Source organism: Equus przewalskii, unplaced genomic scaffold (genome assembly GCF_037783145.1).
Source record: "Equus przewalskii isolate Varuska unplaced genomic scaffold, EquPr2 ChrUn-13, whole genome shotgun sequence".
In the NCBI taxonomy this organism is placed as follows: Eukaryota; Metazoa; Chordata; class Mammalia; order Perissodactyla; family Equidae; genus Equus; species Equus przewalskii.
In genome coordinates, this window is record NW_027228750.1 from 14,452,272 (window position 1) to 14,474,981 (window position 22,710).

Genomic DNA, 22,710 nt, shown 5'->3' on the forward strand with positions numbered 1-22,710 from the left:
CTAGATTTTTTAATTTGTAGTATAAGTAGGCGAAAAAGTGTTTTCTTAATTCACGTGCTTTATTATAGTTCTATTTTATTTACATGATTATTTTTCTTCTATTGATTTCCATCGCTATAAAATTGGATATCTCTGTGACACAAATCAAATTAAACAAAACTGTATATATATATATATATATATATATTTTTTTTTTTTTTTTGGCTGTGATAGCAAAGCTTTTATGGCCTACTTATGATATAGCAAAGTTATATTGGCAAATTATTTTAAGAATTAAAATTAAAAATTTAAATAAACACTTTTTAGTTTGGAGATATATATATCATGTTTAGAACTGAACACATAATGTTAACTGACCACTTTCTTTGTGACAAGCACTTGATTTCCACAACATTTTCAATGATTTCCATTTCATAAAACATCTTTCCACTATATTATTTTAAGTGGTTGAGTAGAATTCCACTGTATAGATGTTTTGTATGTTAACTAGTGCCAACCATTGCAGTATATTTTAACATCGTATGATTATAAATAGTGTTCTGATAGATTGGCTTATAATATCTTTACACGTAAGCCTCCCTCTCACCCTGAAAAATTCTTAGAAGTAGAATTGTTGGTCTCCTATAATCTTTTGAGTTTGAATTCATAACATAATCATATTCATAATACTTTTTTTATACGATTGTGTATATTAGAATTTGGATTGAATAGATTGAATATGGAAGATTTTGGTGTTGGCTCAGACCACATTGATTACACAGGCACCTATACACCAATTTTGCCTATGGACAACTTTTTAATTGAAATAATCTTATCCTTCAAATAATAATGCCGACTTTACTTATGTCTCAGGGTAGTAAGAGGATCAAATAAGATATATATGTAAAACTGTTTTTGAAAAATAAAACCTACAATTTAATATGCAGTTTCTATAAAAATATAATAAGTAGTCATTGCTTAACTGTCTGCGATAAATTTATGGTAATCATTTAACTGCTATATTTATTGAATAAGTGCTTACTAAGCACTAGTGTAGATCTGGCCTCATGCTGGATATTTGGGATATGATGGTGAGAGGGAAAAGAAAATAGAAGACAGTCAGCTCTCTTGAACTTTAGAATCAAATCAACCAAGTACCTAATGGTTCCGATTTATAATGACGTGGCTTTTTATTTGTGAAACTGCTTTGTATGACAGGAAAAACGGATTAGAAACTCTTTAGCTTTTGAAGGGATGACTAAAAGAATGCCTTCATATATTTGCCCTCCCAATGCCTCTTTAAAGAGAGGATATGTGGCCACAGATTAGACAAAGGCAGAAATTATAAAGCTTACACCAAAAGTGGTACCTAAGTGTTTTAAAAGTGCTTACTATGTGTTTGATATCGTACCAGCACCATGATTTTGTTTGCTAACTTTGAATTGAATTTCACGTCATCATTGTGCTTTAAATAAGTGGCTTTAAAGTTTGAGTAGACCTTGGACAATTATTTCAGAGAAAGCTTAATAGAGTCCTCCCCCCATTTGTTTTTAAATCTGTATGGTTATTACTGTTTGAGCTTAGTTGATTTATTAAGGCCTCACAGAAAGTTCAAAAATAATAGAGTGATCCAGGAACAATTTGGAAATTTGGAATTTCTGACTCTTTGGCTTTCTCTTCTCAGGAGGAACTTTTCCAGAAGATTTTTCAATATTATTTACAGTAAAACCCAAAAAAGGAGTTCAGTCTTTCCTTTTATCTATATATAATGAGCACGGTATTCAGCAAGTCGGTGTTGAGGTTGGGAGATCGCCTGTTTTCCTGTTTGAAGACCACACTGGAAAGCCCGCCCCAGAAGACTATCCCCTCTTCAGAACTGTTAACATTGCTGATGGGAAGTAAGTAACAAGATAATCCAGTGCTTTAGCTGTGTTGAAAGCAATGCTTTCATTTGATCATTCAACAAATATTTATAAAGTGATGCAGTTTTTCTATGGACTGGTGATATAGAAATGAACAAAACAATAAAATACCTATTCTTACGTGGTTTATTTTACAGTTTAGGTAGACAAACAGTGACCAATAAAAAAATAAGCTACTAATAAATAGTATATCAAGTGGTGATAGGTGAGAGAGAGAAATCAAGCTGTGAAGAGTTTTGGTGGAGGATGCAATTTTAAGAAGTAAGATCAGAGAAAATCTCACTAAGAAGGTGACATGTGAAAGAGGTGGGCTATGTGCCATGCTGATAATTAAAACCACACTGTTCCAGTAGGAAAGGAAACAAATACAAAGCCTCTGATTCCAGATATGGCTGATTTGGTCTAAGCAATGTCAAGGATGCCAGCGTAGCCGGAGTAGAGTGGGATGAGGCTGGAGAAGCACTGGGAGGCCAAATGGTGTAGCACATTATAGGTGGTTATAAGCACTTTGGCTTCCATTCTCGGTAATATGGGAAGTCACTGTAGACTTTTTGAGCAGAGGAATGACCTGATTTGACCTACCTTTTACCAATCATATTAATATTGATGATCATAGGAAATCTTATCTAGTATTATACTCGATATTGCTATATACTATTCTGAACACTTTATACATAGTTAAATCATAATTTTTCATAACTCTTTGAAGAAAGTAATGTCAATAACCCATTTTATAGATAAGGCAACTGAGGCACAGAGTTTAGGTGACTTGCCTGAAGTCATATATTTGGCTGAGATAGGGTTTGAACTCAGGTAGTCAGACTCTCCAGTAGCTACCACATTCTGCTGAAAATTATGCTGAAGTCTGAATTCGGTGTTGTGAACATTGCATTTCACTTAGGAAGCAGCTAAATATACATAAGTGATTATTACATTTACTTGGTATTTTACTGCTGAATCTAGGCTTCTAGATTTACCTGAAATACGACATTTGGTTATAAAGCATAAGAAGGAAATAGCAGTGCAGATGGAAATAAAACCCACACTCTCTTTCTTCGTCAGGACCATGGAGAAACCTGCAAGTCTCAGTGCCAGAAAAACTAGACTTTCATGAGTAATTTACATTATTGTCCTTAACATCTAACATGAAAAGTGATGACAGTTCTATAAATGAAAATAAATCAGGCTAAGGAATGTAGGATGTACTTTTAGATAGAGCCCTCCTCTTTGATATGCATTGCACTGATCAAAGACATGTTGGAATTGAGAGAGTGAGCCATGTGGGGATATGGAGGAAGAGCATTCCTGGCAGTGTGAAGAACATGTGCAAGGAACAATAAAGAGGCAGCAGTGTGGCTGGAGTGCAGGGAGTGAGAAAGCAAAACCTTTGTCATGAGGTCAGAGAGGGCCAGGGGACACTCCTGCGAGGCAGTGTAAGGGCTTCAGCATTTCCTGGGAGTATTAGATGGTTTTTTAGCAAGGCAGAGACTTGATGTGACTTATACTTTAAAACGGTCACTCTGGTTGCATCAGAGTGGAAGGAGAGACCAATTAGGAGTCTAGGTGAGAGAGACGGCAGTCTAGACAAAGTTGAGAGACCTTGGATTCTGCATATACTTTGAATATAAGAATTGATGGGATTTTCTGATGATATGAATGCGTAGTATGAGAGAAAGAGAATAATAAAGACAGACTCCAAAACTAAGGGTTGATTTAGTATTTTGAATATTATGTATGATACCATGATTATGACCTATCATTATTCTCAAAGTTTAAATTAATTCAACAAAAATGTCAAGTTTAGAGTCCTAGTCAGCTTTTCACAATTGAAATCATTTTTATTTTCTGTTAATGAAAAACACATACCTACAGTGGTGGAGATGGTTTAGGTTTGGGCACAGACTTCTTGGCAGAAATATGTGTAAATTTTACTCTCACAGTATTAAGAGGCTCCTAATGTTAATCTTTGCTTGATTCAAACCAAGCAGATGCCCATGCTAGTTGAATGTGCTATGGAAAGACCAAAGATTAAGTGTATATGGAAATACACTTGGTTCTCATCAGTAGCCATGCCAAGTCACATGAAGCAGACGTTTTTAGGAAAGCTCCTGCAACTTTTTGAGTAGTTTATTTTATGGATCTAGTCCTAGATGCTTCTGGAATATTAATCTAGCACTTTTCATTTGGAAAATAAAATAAAATATAAACCAGAGTGGCTTGCAAAATCCAAGTGAGCTTCACTTAGTGGTTTGTGTTAGCACCAGATACTGTTAATAAAACCCACCACTTCACAGTATGATTACAGTATGTATGTTTCCAAAGGCCTGGCCATGTCTCCCCTCCAAGCCTGTCATCACTGCCCTGAATTAGCTGGAGCAGCAGCTTCAGAGTGAATTGAGACTCACTCCACACATGCGTTGACTATGCTTTCTTTCAGTGTTCCCACTTCCTGCCAAACCGGGAAAGAAGGAGAGATATTGTATCTCCGTCTTGGATCCTGCCCACAGTAGTGATCTATAACTGTCTTGAAATTAAAGTGGAAAAAGAAAATGAAAGCACTTGAAATCAATGTGAATAAAGACAGAGGAGCACATTGTGTTTTACAATTAGAACGTTCAGTTGCTCCAGATGGGGCAGTCATTCAATTAGTAGACATACCCTTTTAGAGTCCATCTCAGGGGATCTCTAAAGCAGAATTTTTTAAGTAGAATTCCACTTTGGAAGAAAGCATTTGCGTACATAGAAACTATTACTTACCCCATATCCCACCCCTAAACTCTATCAAATACCCTCATCAGGACACGGTGAGATTAAGCTTTTGTTACAACGACACAAAGTGAAGCAAAGGATGGGCACTCCCTTATCAGCATGGACAGTCAATCCTGCTGTGCATCTGACGCTGCTTGTGTCCTTTTGAGTCCCTTGCTCTGTTTGGGAAACAGTAAGTAGTCACCTGTTAACTGATTAACAAATGAACTTACATTTTGCACAATTTCAGTTCACTTTTACAATTTAAAATACATTGCATTTTAATGTGAATAATGGTTTGACAACGAAGTCTTTGAAGTGTACAAAGGAATTATTTGGCTTTTTTAGGTGGCATCGGGTAGCAATCAGCGTGGAAAAGAAAACTGTGACAATGATAGTTGATTGTAAGAAGAAAACCACAAAACCACTTGAGAGAAGTGAGCGATCAATCGTTGACACCAATGGAATCACAGTTTTTGGAACGCGGATTTTGGACGAAGAAGTTTTTGAGGTAAAAATAAATCAAATTTTATCTTAAGCTGAATTTTGTTAAATGAGATGAGCTGCGTTAATAACAGTAACAATCAATATATGCTATAAGGCCAAATTGAAAGCTCTGCAGGGTGACCTACTTTCTTCCCCTGTGGGTGTAGCGGTGATGTTTTCTGCTGTTCACTAAGAGAATGAGCAGACAATGGTGACTGTAACGCCTGGGAAACGTTTACAGAGATTGGTTCATTTGAACACAGGCACGCTGTTCTCCTGGGAAGGGCAAGTGGCTTTACTCTTAGTACTTTGTATTATTTTCATTGGAGAAAAGAACATTTTCTTCACTTCCTTCTCTGGGAGATTAATTTAGAGAAATGTGCAAGTCAGATATTCTGCCTTTCTCTCTTCTTAGTGAATGTTTCCACGGTGAAATAGAGATCATATTGCAAAAGATGGACTTTAAGTTTTTAAAATCACATTTTTAATAATGTGAAGGTTATGGTAAAAAGCTTCCTTCCAATTATAATTTACCAATTATGATAATCACATTCTTTCCTTTAATCCTTCAATCATTAGACCTGGTAACTTGTGCTTTAGTTTTCATTTAGTCGATTATTAACAGAACAAATAGACCTGGGTCCTGACCCCAAAAAGGGATGCACTCCTGAGATGTTAGTCATTACTCTGATGACTGTTTTTATACAATTTCTGAGTAATTTATTTTTCAAAGTGTAATAAAGTAAATCTGTGTAATATATTAAAGATTAATAAACAAGTTTCACATGGAAGATTTGCTGTATTTTGTTGATGTGTGAATATATATACACACACACGTATGTACACACACACATATATCCACGCATAAACACGCACAATATGTATTTTCATAAAAAGAACAACATAAATTCAAAGTGTCAGCAGAATATAGCATTCTTGTACTTATATGCATAATATATGGCATAATTTTAAATGTAGTTAACATTTGTGACATTTTCAGATTATTTATTTGGGATTCTATTTGTTTCTGATTTTGTCCACTGGTGTGTACCCAAGGCTTTGACTCTAAAGAGAATGTGTTAGCACATTATATAATACTAAATTAAATGTTAAACTAATTCAGGCAATATATAATAATCTACTCTTAGATCTTCCAGTATCGTGCACTGATTGCACACAAATGATAATAAATAAATATTTATGTATTAGATGAGTGAATATTGTAAACAAATTTAATTTCTAGTCTTGCAAAGTTCTATTTTAAAATTAAATTGTCTTGAAAGTCAGTTTCATAGGTTAAATTTATTTTTGTAATGCACACAACCTTATTTTCCAGGAATGTAAATGCATAATGCGGAAGAACTATATCAGCGGGTGGTTTCATTTCATGCTAGTTTAATCTATTGCTATATGTATTCAGAGTCTATGGCAGTTAAATAATGGAAATTGAGTAGATTTTGTTTATCATAAATGTTTAGAATGTATAAATAGGAAATAGAGAAGAGAAAAACAAATCAATCAATTCAATAAAACAAATTAATTAATTACTTAATTTTAATTCTCAAAATTTACCGGCCAGGAAGGATACAATTTGGTATATTACATGTTGATTAGATTTCCTTTTCATACAGTTTCATAGCATCTCGACTTCTATTTCTACCTGAGCTTACTTCTATGTTAATATCATTTAATTTTATTTTTTACTTGCCCCTCCCCCCCCAGACTGTACTCCATCTTCTTTCCCATGTGCTGTGCTCGTGCTCACTGGGGTCCAGTTCAGAGTTTTTTTTTTTTTTTTAAAGATTTTATTTTTTTCCTTTTTCTCCCCAAAGCCCCCCGGTACATAGTTGTGTATTCTTCGTTGTGGGTTCTTCTAGTTGTGGCATGTGGGACGCTGCCTCAGCGTGGTCTGACGAGCAGTGCCATGTCCGCGCCCAGGATTCGAACCAACGAAACACTGGGCCGCCTGCAGCGGAGCGCGCGAACTTAACCACTCGGCCACGGGGCCAGCCCCTCCAGTTCAGAGTTTTTGAAGTGTAGTTTCAGATGATCACAGTAAATTCTTTTTTCAAAATAAATAATTGAACCTGATGTTACATATTAAAAAATATGTAATAAAAGCCTCTGTGTTTCATAGGCTGATTATAGTATCAACTCCTAGAATACATAAAAATGATTTCCCTAAAATAGTTCCATATGTTTTCAACTACTGCTAACCAAAGTATCTTTGGCCTAGAGGCTGCAGTAAATTACCAAAGACAGAGGTTCTGGAAGCAAAGATTATTGTTATATTCTTTGATTAATTCTTAACTTTTTAATACCATAAACCACATTCTAAATCCTGAAGTAACTCCAGCTGTTTATTTGGGGAAACCATTAAGAAAAATAATCTTTAAAAGATTCATTAATGAAAGCTTTGGTGAGTATGACAGTGAGCAGCGAAAATAAGTTTATTAAGCTGCTTGCATCTTGGAGTTTCATGAAACCCTTTGAAGCTTTGAACAGAACATTTATTTAATATGATGTGTAATTAGTTTTGAAAAGGTAAATGAATGCAGAACCTTCACTATCAAGTTTATCTTGTACTATCTTTGACCAATTAAATAGAGAAACTATTTGTACTTAATAAAATGTTGAGAGAGCTTTAGAACAAGAATCTTTGAATTGGATAAAATTTTGTGTCTGTGTAATTCACATATCCAAACAGTCCTCGAACATAAAATTCAGGTCTTATTTCCTAAATTTTATTCTTTTATGGGTATATAAAATTTCAAAAACTATTTAGTCTTTCTCACGTACAAAAAGAACATGAAGACAATAAATGATTCAAACACATAGATTTTTAAATCAGAATAAAATTGTATGACTCCTTTTGTGAAATTAGTTCATTTTATCTGAATTTGATGTTAATATATCTTTCCCTAAAAATCTACTCAAATATTTTCCCCTTCATTTTGGTTTAAATTATGGTACCTATCTAGACTTTTGAATCTTTGCAACTGAATGTGTAGAAATTAAACTGGAAATGACGAGAGACAGGAATGGTACCATGTACATATTATTTTAGTGTTTGATAAACAGTTATAGTGATGAGGATGTTATAAAAACACCAGTGATTCGTTAATCTGAAAGCTGGATATGTCACTTCTTTGGAAATAATGTCATTCCAATTTAGATGCAAATTTGTTTGGTATATGTAATTTCATCTATATACTACCCGCCATTTATGGAATGGTACTATTATGGCAAAAAATGCTAAACATGGCATATATGAAGTGCAATCTGAAGACTTCTAAGAATTCAACATTAAACAAATAAAAACAAAACTGAAAATGTTTTTAAAAGTATGACAAATTAGTTTATATGAAAATACCAAAATGAATATATGGACCCATAATTCAGATTATATAATTTTAGCATAGCAGAGTGAATAGAAAAATTGATTCTGGAATGAGAAAAATCTGATTTTGAATCCCACGATCTAACTTAATCACATTTCTCTGTGTAATTACTTTAGGTAAGTTTTAATTTCTCATTCTTCAAATGGGACTAGTAATGCAATCTCCCTCATAAGTATTTATAAAAAAAGATCTTATGTATGTAAAGTGCTTAAAATACTAGTATTAATTATATATGTGTGTTAATTATGCATTAAGATATAGTTTTCTTAATTATTATTATAACTTCTTTTTTATCATCTTACAACTGCGACATTTCAAATATTCTTATACATTTTCCATATGAGTGAGCAACAGTGACCAATATATCAGTCAAAAATCCTAAGTGGTCTCTTTATCTTGTAAAGTAAGTACTTCTTACCTGGGCTACAGCTTGTTTACAAGGTACCTTGTGGAGATTAGATAAATTTGCCCTCTCTAGATAGAGGTAGCCCCTGGGTACAGAGCTTCCTGTGTGGAACACGGCTTGAGTGGATGAATACTTTTATTGGGGCACAAAATATTCAACCAACCCTAATCAGCAGCCTTGGTTTCTTCTAGCTCGATAATGCACTTCAAAGATGTGAAGAAAAGCTAAATTAGAAGAACCACGTTGCCTGTATTCCTTATTAATAAAATTACTTTTGGAGTCTTTTAATAGGAAATTTCTTTACTAAATATCAAGCTGTAGCCATTATAACTCAAGTTTTCAAAGCATTGCTATTTCAATCTTCTTTCTTTTTTAATGAATCAAAGCAGGTTAGTACAAGTCTTTTATATTTTTAACAATTAACTATCTTTGGGCAGATTATTTCTTTCTTTTGAAGCAATGAAGGGAATATGATGGCAATTTGAGTGGAAAAACTTACTGATGAAGTTTTTCATTTTTTTGTATTTCTCAGGAAAGATTTTTGCATTCGGTTTTCTCTGGAGAAATCAATGAATAATAATTTATAAAAGCTACACCATTTCAATAGTTCTGCAAGGCCTGAAAACTTATCTTACAGTTATAATACCCATCTCAAATATTCCATTAAGAATTTGATTACTGTTTTGTGATGTCTGTGTATCTTTTTACTGCATATATTTTCCAAGGTACATTTTAAAAAAATTGTCTCTTAGTTGACATGGTTTTCCTATAGAACAGCATAATAGGATGGAGGTAGGTTCCTATTTATCCACCTTTCTCAGTCTAGATGCATTTAGTTCGTGGCCTTTGGGACTTTTTTCTCTATTTATTGAGGTAAAATTGAAGTACAATAAACTGCAAACATTAAAAATGTACCATTGATCAGTTGTGACATACGTATACACCTTTGAAACCATCATCATAATCAAGAAAATAAACATTGCTATTACACCCAGAAGTTTCCTCATGCACTTTTATAATCCATCTCTTCTTCTACCCTAACCCCAGGAAATCACTAATTTGCTTTTTATCACTATAGCTTATTTGCTTTTTCTAGAATTAAAAAAGATACAGTCATACTGAATACACTCTCCTTAGCTTGGCGTTTTCCACTCAGCTTAATGTTCTTGAGACTTATCTATGTCTTCATATGTATCACTATTTTGCTTTTCTTTTTAATTGCTGAGCAGTATTCCAATGTATGGATAAACCACAATTTGTTCATCCATTTATCCTCTTAGTGGGTGTTCGGATTGTTTCCAGATTTTGGCAACTGCATATAAAGCTGCTATGAACATTCACATATAAATTTTATGTGGGCGTTTATTTTTGTTTGTCTTAGGTAAATACCTAGAAGTAGAATGCCTGCATTATTTGGTAGGTGCATGTTTAACTTAAAAAAAACCCAAAAAACTGTCAAACTGTGTTCCAAAGTGGCGTTAATCATTTTACACTCCCTCCAGCAGTGAATGAGAGTTCCAGTTTTTCTGCATACTTGCCAACCCTTGATACGGTCTTTTAAATTTTAGCTATTCTAAGTGGTTGTGTAGTAGTATTTCATTATGATTTTAACTTGCATTTCCCTTATGACTGCTGAAGTCAAGCATTTTTTCGGGTGCTTATTGGCCATTCATGCATCCTTTTTTTGTGAGGTGTCTTTCACCCATTTTACAGTATTGGCTGATATATTTTGACTCTGGAGCTTTAAGAGTTCTTTATAACACTTTGCCTGATAGATACATGCAAATAATTTTTCTAGCATTTGGCTTGCCTTTTTATTTTCTTAATAGTGTCTTTTAATTGTGTCTTTCAAAGACACAATAAGGTCTTTCAAAAACAATTCTTTTCATATTAATAAGTTCAATTTATTAATTTTATGTTTTACACTTTTTGTGTTCTAAGAAAACTTTACCTACACCAAGATCACAAAGATTTTCTCCTACTATCAGAAATGTTGTAGTTTTAGGTTTAAGACATAGGTCATGCTCTGTTTTGACTTAGTATTTGTGTGTGCTGTGAGGTAAAGGTCAATGTTGCTTGTTTTTACATAAGGATATCCAGTTCTTCCAGCACTGGCTTTCATGCACTGGCTTGCCTTTGGCTTCTATGTCAGAAATCAGTAAACTATACATGAGTAGATCTATTACTGAGCTCTCTGTTATCCTATTCCATTGATTTATTTGGCTACCTTTTCATTAATACCAAACCATGTTGATTACTGTAGATCTATAGAAAAGTTTTGAAATCAGGTGGAATAAATGCTCCTCCTTCTTATTCTTTGTAAACATTACTTTAGTTGTTTTAGGTCATTTGCATTCTATACAAATTTTTGAATAAGCTTGTCAATTTCTAAAATAAAATTGAAGTTAGAATTGTCTTTAAGTTATTAATGAAAATAAAAAGAACTGATATTTTAATAAATATTTAGTTTTCCATTTCCTGAATGTGATATAACTTTCCATTTCTTTTGGTTTTCTTTAATTCCTCTCACGATATTTTCTAGGTTTGACAGTAGATGTCGTGGGCATCTTTCATTCAGTTTGTTGCTAGGTATTTTTTTTGGATGCTGTGGTAAATGAAATTGTTTTTAATTTCATCTTTCAGTATTTTGTTGCTAATATATAAAAGTACAATAGATTTTTTTTACTATTAATGTTGTGTCTTACAACTTTGTTAAACTCATTTATTAGTTCAGGTTTTCTTATGCAAACAATTATACAATCTGCAAATAGGGTACATTTCACTACTTTTCTATTTTTCTACCATGTATTTATTTTTCTTATCTTATTACAATCAATAGGCCCTTCACCAAAATGTTAATTAGAAGTAGTGAAACAGGCATTCTTATCCTTTTGTTTTTCTAATCTCATGTGGAGAAGCATTTAGTCTTCTACCATTAAATACAGTGTTGGCTGTAAGTTTTCGCTGTTAATTTATCAATTTGAAAAAGTTCACTACTGGTCTTAGTTTCCTGAAAGTTTTCATCATGACTGAATATTTAATTTTGTCAAATGCTTTTCACATATCTGTTGAAATGATCATGTTTTCTCTTTTTCTGTTAATATGTTGAATTACATCAATTGATTTCCAAATGTTAAAAACAACTTTTCAGTACTTAGATAGACTCTATTCGGACATGATGTGTGATCCTTTTTATATAATCTTAGATTTGATTTGCTAAGAATGTGTAGGATTTTGAGTCTGTGTTAATGAGAAATGGTGGCCTATGATTCTCTATATTTGTAGTGACTTTGTTAGGGTTTTGTATTAAGTTTGCACTGGCCTCATAAAATGATTAAGACTATGATCTCCTCATCTATTTTCTAAAAACTTTCATGTATAATAGATGTTATTTCTTTCTTGAATGCTGCATAGAATTCACCAGTGAAAATGTCAGGTGCCAGAGTTTTCTTTTTGGAAAGTTTTTAAAAAAAATATATTTAGTTTCTTTCCCAGACACAGATTAATTCAGTTTTTCTCTTTTTTCTTAAATCTATCTTAGTAAGTTTTACATTTTAAGAAATTTTTCTAGTTCAATTAAGTTCTTGAATTTGTTGGCATAAAGTTCTTTGTAGTATTTTATTGTATATTTTTTCAGGTAAGATTCCTAGTGGTAACTACTGTTCATTCCTGATATTAATGATTTGTATTTTCTCTCTTTTTTTCCTATATCAATCATTTGAACTAGGTGCTTGAAAATTTTGTTGATCTTTTCAACAAATCAGATTTGACTCAGTTATCTCTCTTAACTGACCTTTTTTTCTATTTCATTATTATTTTTTTTCTATGCTAAATTTGGAAAAGGAAAATCCTTTTTCCAGCCTCTCAAACTGGAAGGTCATTATTTTCAGATCCACTTTTTGCAGGTATAAACATTTAAAACTATGCATTTTCTCTAAACACTGTTTTAGCTGCATCCTACAAATTTGTTATGTAATTTTTTTATGGTCATTCAGTTAAAATGTTTCCTGATTTTTTAAAAAAATTTTGTCCTTTACCCAAGAATTATGTAGAGGTGTGTTGTTTAATATGTTTAGATATTTAAGTTTTTCTCTGATAACTTATTATTATTGGCATCTTATTTACTTCTGTTGTCATCTGAAAATAAATGGTGTGATCTTGTTCCATTTAGATTTAGTGATAATTGTTTTATGGCCCAACATGTAGTCTATCTTGGGGAATGTAGCATATGATCTTAAAAAGAAAGTGTGTTTTGAAACTGTTAGATCAAGTGTTTAATCTTTATAATACTTTTAAAGTCTCTTTCTGAGAGTTTCAACATCGGGGTTATCTCAGAGTTAGCATTGGTTTGTTGCCTCTTTCAATGTATTCATTAATACACTTTCTACAGTTTTTTAGATTCACAGCAAAATTAATCAGAAAGTATAGAGAGTTTCCATATACCGTTGTACACACTCACACACACACATAGCTTCCCCCAGTATCAACATCCCCACCAGAGTGGTACATACATTATCAGTCAAAGTCCAGAGTTTACTTTAGGGTTCACTTTTGGTGTTATACTTCTATTGGTTTCAGTAAATGTGTAATGACATCTATTCCCCCAATGTAGTATCTTATTAAATAATTTCATTCCCTAAAAATTCTGTGTGCTTCTCCTGTGCGTCCTTCTCTCTCTTCTAAACACTGGCAACCACTAATCTTTTTACTGTTTCTGTAGTTTTATCTTTTCCTGGATGTCATATATTTGGAATCATATAGTTTTCAGGTAGACTTCTTTCACTTAGTAATATGTATTTATGTTTCCTCCATGTCCTTCATGGCTTGATAGCTTATTGTTTTTAGTGCCAAATAATAATCCGTTGTCTGGATGTAACGTAATTTATTTATCCATTCATCTACTGAATGACTTCTTGGTTGCTTCCAAGTTTTGGTAACTATGAATAAAGCTGCTTTAAACATCTGTGTGCAGGTTTTTGTGCAGACATAAATTTTTAACTCTTTTAGTAAAAAGCAAGGAGTGTAATTGCCAGATCATAAGGTGAGAGTATGTTTAGTTTTGTAACAAACTGCCAAACTATCTTCCAGAGGGGCTGTGCCATTTTGCATTCCCACAAGCTATGAATGAAGGTTCCTGTTGCTCCACATTTTTGGCACCATTTGAATGTTGGCCATTCTATTATGTGTGTACTTGTATTTCATTGTTGTTTTAGTTTGCATTTCCCTGATGACATGTTGAACATCTTCTCATATGCTTACTTGCCATTTGTATATCTTCTTTGGTGAGGTGTCTGGTGAGGTATTTTGCCCATTTTTGTAAGAAGATTGTTCATTTTCTTATTGTTGAGTTTTCAATGTTCTTTGTGTATTTTGGATAACAGTCCTTTGTCAGTTGTGTCTTTTGCAAATGCTTTCTCCCAGTCTGACTTATCTTCTCATTCTCTTGACATTGACTTTCACAGAGCAAGTTTTTAACTTTAATGAAGTCCGGCTTAACAATTATTTCTTTCATGCATACCTTTAATGTTTTATCTAAACAATCATCATACTCAAGTTCATCTAGGTTTTCTCCTGTGTTATCTTCTAAGAGTTTTATAGTTTTACATTTCACATTTAGAACAATGGTCCATTTTGAGTTAATTTTTGTGAAGAGCATAGGGTTTTCGTTTAAATTCACTTTTTTGCATGTGGATGTCCAGCACCATTTGTTGAACAGACTATCTGTGCTCCATTGTATTGCCTTTGCTCCTTTGTCAAAGATCAGTTGACTATACTTATGTGGGTCTACTTCTGAGCTCTCTCTACTGTTCCATTGATCTATGTGTCTTTTCTTTCAACAATATCAAGTTGTCTAATACTGTATTTTATAGTAAGTATTGAAGTAAGGTAATGTCAGTCCTCCAACTTTGTTCTTTTCTTTCAATATTGTGTTGGCTATATTGGGTCTTTTGCCTCTACATATAAATTTCAGAATCAGTTTGTTGATATCTACAAAATAATTTCCTGGGATTTTGCCTGGGAGCATTGACTCTATAGATCACGTTGGAAAAACTGACGTCTTGACAATATTGAGTCTTCCTATCCATGAACATGGACTATCTCTCAATTATTTAGTTCTTCTTTGATATCTTTCATCAAAGTTTTGTAGTTTTCCACATATAAGTCTTCTGCATATTTTGTTAGATTTAACCTAAGTATTTTATTTTTCTAAGTAATAATGAAAATAGTATAGCTTTTTAATTTCAAATTCTCTTGTTTGTTGCTGGTGTCTACGAAAGCAATTAGCTTTTTAATGTTAACTTTGTATCCTGCGACCTTGCTTTAATCACTGATCAGTTCTAGGTGTTTTCTAGGTTTTTTTTTTTTTCATCTATTCTTTTGCATTTTCTGCATAGACAATCATGTCATCTGTGAACAAAGATAGTTTTATTTCTTCCATCCGTATTTGTATCTTTTATCACTTTTTCATGTCTTATTACATTAGCTAGGACTTCCAGTACAATGCTGAAAACAGTGATGAGAGAGACATCCTTGCCTTCTTCCTGATCTTAGTGGGAAAGCTTCAAGTCTCACCAGTAAGTATGATGTTAGCTTTAGGTTTTTGTAAAGATCTTCTTTACCAAGTTGAAGATGTTTCTCTCTATTTCCAATTTGCTGAGAGTTTTTCTCTTAAACAGATTTTGTCAAATCCTCTTTCTGCTTCTATTGTTATGATCAGGTGATTTTTCTTTTTTGGGCTGTTTATTTATTTTCAAATATTGAGCTAGCCTTAAATACATGAGATAAATTCCAATGGTCATGATGTATAATTCTTTTTATATGTTGTTGGATTCAATTTACTAACATTTTGCTGAGGACTTTTGCATCCATGTTAATGAAGGATATTGTTCTGTAGTTTTCTTTTCTTGTAATGTCTTTGTCTGGTTTTGATATTAGGAAATAATGGTCTCATAGAATGAGTTAGAAAATAGTCCCTATGCTTCTGTCTTCTGAAAGAGAATGTAGAATATTGGTATAATTTCTTCCATAAATGATTGGTAGAATTCACCAGTGAACCATTCTGGGCCTGGTGCTTTCTGTTTTGGGAAGTTATTAATTATTGATTCAATTTCTTTAATACATATAAACCTATTCAAATTATCTATTTCTTGTTCTGTGAGTTTTCGCAGAGTGTGTCTTTAAGGCAATTGGTTCATTTCATGTAGTTTATTAAATTTGTGAGCACAGAGTTGTTCATAACATTTTTTTTATTATCCTTTTAATAGCTACAGGATCTGTAGTAATGTACTCTCCTTCATTTATGATATTAGTAATGTGTGTCTTCTCTCTTTTTTCTTAGTTAGCATGGCTAAAGGCTTATTGATTTTGTTGATGTTTTCAAAGGATGAGCTTTTGATCTTGATTTTCTGTACTTTTGTTTTTTCTGTTTTTCAATTTCACTGATTTCTGCTCTAATCTTTATTATTTATTTTCCTCTGCTTACTTTGGATATAATTTACTCTTTTTTTTCTAGTTTCTTAAGTTGGAAGCTTAGATGATTAATTTTAGACTTTTCTCTTCTAATATATGCATTCAATGCTATAAATTTCTCTATGAGAAGTACTTTTGCTGCATGCCACATATTTTGATGTCATGTTTTTATTTTCGTTTAGTTCAAGAATATTTTTAAATTTCCTTTGACATATCACCTTTGACTTATCTGTTATTTAGAAGTATGTTGTTTATTCTTCAAGTATTTTGGAACTTTCTAGATATCTTTTTGTCACTGATTTCTAGTTTAATTCTACTGTGTTTTAAGAGCAGGTATTTTATGATTTTATTCTTTTAAATTTGTTAAGTTGTGTTTTATAGCCCAGAATGTGGTCTGTCTTAGTGAATATTCCATGTGAGCTTCAGAAGAATGTCTAATCTGCTGTTGTTGGATGAAGTAGAGTATAGATGTCAATTATGTCCAGTTGATTGATGCTTCTGTTGAGTTCAAGTATGTCTTTACTAATTTTTTGCAGCTGGATCTCTCCATTTTTGGTAGAAGGGTGTTAAAGTCTCCAACTATAATATTGGATTAACCATTTGCCTCATAAAATTTGATGGTGTGTTGTGAGACACATACACATTACAAATTATTTCTTCCTGGAAAACTGACTTATCATTATGTAATACCTTTCTTCATCACTGTTAACTTTCCCTGCTCTGAGGTCTACCCTGTCTGAAATTAGTATAGCTACTCCTACTTTCTTTTGATTAGTGATATTATGGTGTATCTTTCTCCACTCCTTTACTTTTAATCAATATGTGTCTTTATATTTAAAGTAAGTTTCTTGTAGACAACATATAATTGGGACTTATTTTTTGATCCACTCTGACCATCTCTGTCGTTTAATGGGTATATTTAGACCACTGATATTTAAAGTGATCATTGATATAGTTCAATTTATATCTATCATATTTGTTATTGATTTTTATTTATTGCCCTTGGTTTTTGTTTATATTTTTTCTTCTGCAACTTTTCTGCTTTTTTTGGTTTAAATTAAGCATTTTATGTGATTCTGTTTTCACTCTTAGCATACCAATTATATACTATTTTTGGCATATTTTAGTGGTTTCCTTAGTGTTTGCAATATACATTTACAACTACTCCAAGTCCACTTTCAAATAACTCTGTACTATTTCATAGGTAGTGCAAGTACCTTATAATAACAAAATAATCTTAATTTTTCCTTCCTGTCTTTTGTATCATTGTTTTCATTCATTTCATTTATAAATAAGCATATATATATATTTGAATACCTTGTTGCTATTATTATTTTGATCAAACTGTTATCAGTTAGATCAATTAAGAATAAGAAAAATAAAAATTTTTGTTTTACCTTCACTTATTCATTCTCCCGTGCTACTCCTTTCATTACCCATATTCAAGATTCTGATATTATCTCTATTCTGTATCATTTTTCTTCTCTCTAAAGAAGTTCTTTTTAAATTGCTTGCAAGACAGTCTACTGACAAAAAATTTCCTCAGTGTCTGTTTGAGAAAGTCTTTATTTCCTTCACTTTTGAAGGATAATTTTTCAGTGTACAGAATTCTAGATTGGCAGGGTTTTTTCTCTCAACTCTTTAAATATTTCACTCCACTCTTTCTTTGCTTGTGTTGTCTCTCAAGAGAAGTCGGATGTGATTGTTATGTTCACATCACATCTATATAGACAAGGTATTTTTTCCTCTGGATTTTTTCAAGATTTTTTTTTATCATTGATTTTCCAGAGTTTCAGTATGATATGCCTATGTGTGGTTTTTTGGCATTTATGCTGCTTGCTATTCTCTGAGCTTTGTGGATCTTTGCTTTGGTGTCTGACATTAATTTGAGCAAATTCTCTGTCATTATTGCTTCAAATATTGCTCTTCTTTCTGGTATTCCCATTATATGTATGTTACATCTTTTGTAGTTGTCCCACAGTTCTTGGATATTCTGTTCTGCTTGTTTCAATCACTTTTCTCTTTGACTTTCAGGTTTGGAAGTTTCTATTATCATATTCTTAGCTCAGAGATTCTTTCTTTAGTCATGTCCAAACTACTAATATGCCCATAAAAGGCATTATTCATATCTGTTGCAGTGTTTTTAATCTTTAGCATTTCTTTTTTATTTTTACTTAGAAATTCCATCTCTTTGCTTACATTATTCATCTGTCCTTGCATACTGTCTATTTTTTCCATTAAAATTCTCAGTGTATTAGTAATAGTTAAAAAAAAAATCTTAGTCTGATTCTTCCAGCATCTTGCTATATCTGATTCTCATTCTGGTGCTTGTTCTGTCTGTTCAAACTATGCTTTTAGACTTTCAGTATGCCTTATAACTTTTTCTTGAAAGATAGACATTATGTACTGGGTAAAAAAAATTTGGTAAATATTCCTTTAGTAATGTAGTGGTAAGGTACAGGGGGAGGGAAGCAGTCTATAGTCCTATGATTAGGTCTCAGTCTTTTGGTGAGCCTGTGCCTCTGGACTGTGAAGTTTACAGTGCTTTTCAGTTTTTTTCCCTCTGTAGGTGGGACAGGATGGCTGGAGGTAGCTGGAGATGTGTATTTCCCTTTTCCTGCATGGAAAGTGACAGGGAGCTGGAGTTGGGTATTTGCATTTCTCTGGTTAGGTTAAGCTCTAATAAAACCCCAGCAGGTGAGGATCTGAGTAAATAGTTTCTCCTGAGGACAGGTCTTAAGAAGAACAGAATGCCCTGGTGTACTTCAAAATGGTTTCTTTTCCCCTTCTGGAAGCACAAGGGGATTTTCTCCAGTATTCACTGTGAGGACCTGGTGGAGCTCCTGGTGGTAAAACTCAGAAGGGTGATGGGCCCCTTAGAACTGGTTATCCCTGGAGTTTCTAACTCTTGGAGTTTTTTGTTCTTGTCCCACATAAGGTAAGTTCAGGAGCTCTTCTGAGACTTGTATTATAGTTTTAATTTCAGTTCAGTTCTCTAAGTTTTTCTAAATTGGTTTGAGTCCAGTACACATGCTTAATTCTGGAGATAGTTTGAGATTTTTGTGGCTCATACACAAAATTAGGTGGTTTTCTTTTTTAATGTCTTCAACTCAGATTCCCTCCATACCTTCTAACCTGCATTTTCTTTTCCTGGCTCCTCTTTCCAGAAACACAGGGTTTTTGTCAGAGTTTTAGCCACAGCACTGTTGCAGTGCTCAGCTACTGGCTTCCACCCTAGGGGCAAAACCTTGAGAGACAAAACAAAAGATAGAGGTAGCTTACCACATGTGGGTTTACTTCTCCAAATTTTGACCCTACTTTATAGCCTCCCTTCTTTTCAGAGTTTTCAGGGATTGTTTTTGTGTTTGTTCAGTGTGTTTAGTTGTCGTCACCCTGAGCATTGGGCTGTAATGGGTTTACACTGTCATAGGAGTACTGAAACTCCCAAGATATAAACATTTAAAAGTGTTAATTCCTTATGAAAATTTTATACTGCTCTGGAGACTTATGCATGGCACGTGGCTGTAGTCTTATCTTCAAATCTCTAAAATTGGTAAAAGTCTATTATCACAGAATTTATCTCTAAAACCTTCTTGCCCTGGCTTCTCTGTGGATCTTCTGTAATGATAAAAGAAAAAAGCAAGCTGTCACTGTATTTAAAAATTATCATTCTATGCTTTCAATCTATATTCTAAACAGAAAGCTATAATCACTAATTTTTTTCTTTAAATCTTATTTTTACTTTATAAGTATTTAGAAGATGTCTCATGAAATATGAACTTTAGGAACAGAAAAGTGGAAATAAGTGGACACAAGTGGTGAAGTCATTTCCATTGTTTTACTTGGGAAATAAGAGATAAGACAAAAATATCATTCAGTGTCTAATAAGTGCAGAAATGGTTGAATGAAAAAGATTATGATGGTGATTATTAAGTTTTTGCCTTTTGAGCCACATGTATGGTAGTTAGCAGTATTGACTCAGGAGTCTGACAGTGCTGATTTGCTTTTGGTTCGGGAACTTAACCAGCGTGGAGATCATGGGTAAGATGCCCAACCCCTCTGTCTTTTTCCTCATCCGTAAAATGGGATAACTGTGGTACTTACCTCATTGAGTCATTTGAGGATCAAGTGAGTTAACGTTTACAAAGAATTTATATCTGTGTCTCATGTTCCTGGATGTTTTATAAATGTTTGTTTGAAAAATAAACTTTCTTCTGTTGATTATTTCTGAAATTAGGTGAAAACAGCAGATACAGCTAACACAGTGGCCACATTTGGCTTTGTAATAGACTCCAGTTTATAGTTTATTTTAATGAATGCTTCCAGAACTGAAAGAAAAAATATAAAGTCATTCTGGAGTGGGATTTTATTACTTACTCTGTCAAAGTAGCATAGAGTCAGCAAAAAGGAAAAACAAGAAGGCTTTGAGTTTACTATGGTGGTTGGGTCTTGTGCTTGTCCTATAAATCTTTGGTTAACATGAGCATTTGGGAATGTAACCGTGGCTCTTTTTTAATATTGAAAGTCTTGTCTGGAATCAGTTTTGTGATTCCCATTTTGGGTAATGTAGTAAGACATCAAAATAATTTATTTTCTAAATTTCAGGCAATAATATACAATTTTAAGAGAAGTAACAAATGTGGATACCGAACATGAGGTACAAATTTTATGAAGTTGATGTTCAAACATGGTCCAAGTACAAACTGGTTGTACAAACACAGGTTTAGTGTAAATTAGAGTTAAAATCCCAAGACATACCACACACCCATGTACTATGAGAGTTCAGCAACAACATTGCTTCAAAGACTCACTGGATTCATGGACATGCTGAATTTCTTTAGTATATAGAACAATGATATATATGTGCAGTTAATCCTAAAGAGGATCTTATGGCTTTCATGCAGAAATAGTCTAATGTAGCTACATAACAATGTGTCTACAGTATCTTGTAGCAGAGTTTTATAAAAAATTTTTTCTTACCGTAACAAATTTAGAAGTTGTCAGATTTTATTTAAACTTACTCTTAATAATCAATTATTTACAAAGTTGGATGGCAGATAGGATTTTTCCCTTTTGATTTTTCTGTTTTGGGGAAATGTTGAAGTTTTTTTACTGACCACATGTATAAGTAGGTCAGGCTACAACATTGGTTTAATCCTTTTTTGAGAGTTATCCTTAGGCAAGTCTGAAAGAAGCATCTGTTTTTGGCTGTTCAACATGTAATTACATTCCTTATTGCTGTGCACCAATTTGGTATGACAAGTCTGGTAAAGGAGAACACAAATGTGCCATGTTATTTACGACAAAGCTTCAGTGATAATGTAGGACGCTTCCTCAGTTCTCCTTTCCAGGCATCACTGTACTTTATTATACAACAGTCACGTGGTATCTTGTTGCCATTCAGACTATGCTCATATTTGCACCATTGTAGTGTGATATGCAGATAATAGGCTATATTTCAGGACTTTATTGATAGTTTAATATAAATTCCTATTTAGTAGGATTTATGGTTGGAACTGTTTCAAGGATCTCAGTGTAGCATTTGAGGTGGATTCAGATTTCAGAGCTCTATAGAAGATCCAAAATACCACTTATACAGGATATTGCTTGTCCTCTAAAAGGAGCATTGCCTTTTTGATTTAGTTCTCTATTTTTTGATTAGTGCATCACTGGATTATCCACTGCCAACAGTGGATAATAAAACGTCACACATTTTGTTTTATCGCATTTATAAATTTTACCTCTGATTACTCCAGTGAAAAGTGATATTTGTCATCTTTATTTTTTTCCCTTTTAAGGTTTATTATTTCTCTGTGGCATTTTATTAACTTCTCAAAAAATAAGCCATCTTGCATTGCATTCTTGTTGTCATATCTCTATTACCATGTTGCTTTATAATTATCTATTAATATATAGCTTTCTCAGTAGACTATAAATTCCTTGAGAGCAGGATTTATAGCCTATTAATTTAGATATTCCAGCAGCAACAGCAAGCACAAAGTTTGTCACAGTGTTTACAGCCAATGAAAATTAGTAAATGCGTGAGTGAGTGCTGTACATGGAAGCCGTGAAGACTTTGTTAGAAGTGTCCTGGAGGAGAAAGAGCAAGGACAGCTGTAGGATAACATATGTCATTTGAAAGTTAGGTGTTCATTAAGTAGTTGACTCTTCCCTGTTGAAGCAGAATAAATTTTATTGTTTATATGCCAAACATGTGCTTAAGTAATTAATATAAAGACATAAGTAAATAGTTGTAATAAGATATGGTTGTGTCCATAACAAAGATATAGAAATGTTC

General features: G+C 33.0%; 1 protein-coding gene across 6 annotated transcripts in view; it reads left to right on the forward strand.

Annotated features, from left to right (window-relative positions):
* COL11A1 (collagen type XI alpha 1 chain) overlaps positions 1–22,710 on the forward strand; it is a 197,539-nt gene that overhangs the window by 25,232 nt on the left and 149,597 nt on the right. For all 6 annotated transcript variants that reach the window (XM_070608147.1, XM_070608150.1, XM_070608146.1 and 3 more), the window contains exons 3-4: positions 1,664–1,877; positions 4,998–5,160. In XM_070608147.1, coding sequence (XP_070464248.1) covers positions 1,664–1,877; positions 4,998–5,160 — 377 coding nt within the window. The remainder of the gene's footprint in view (positions 1–1,663; positions 1,878–4,997; positions 5,161–22,710) is intronic.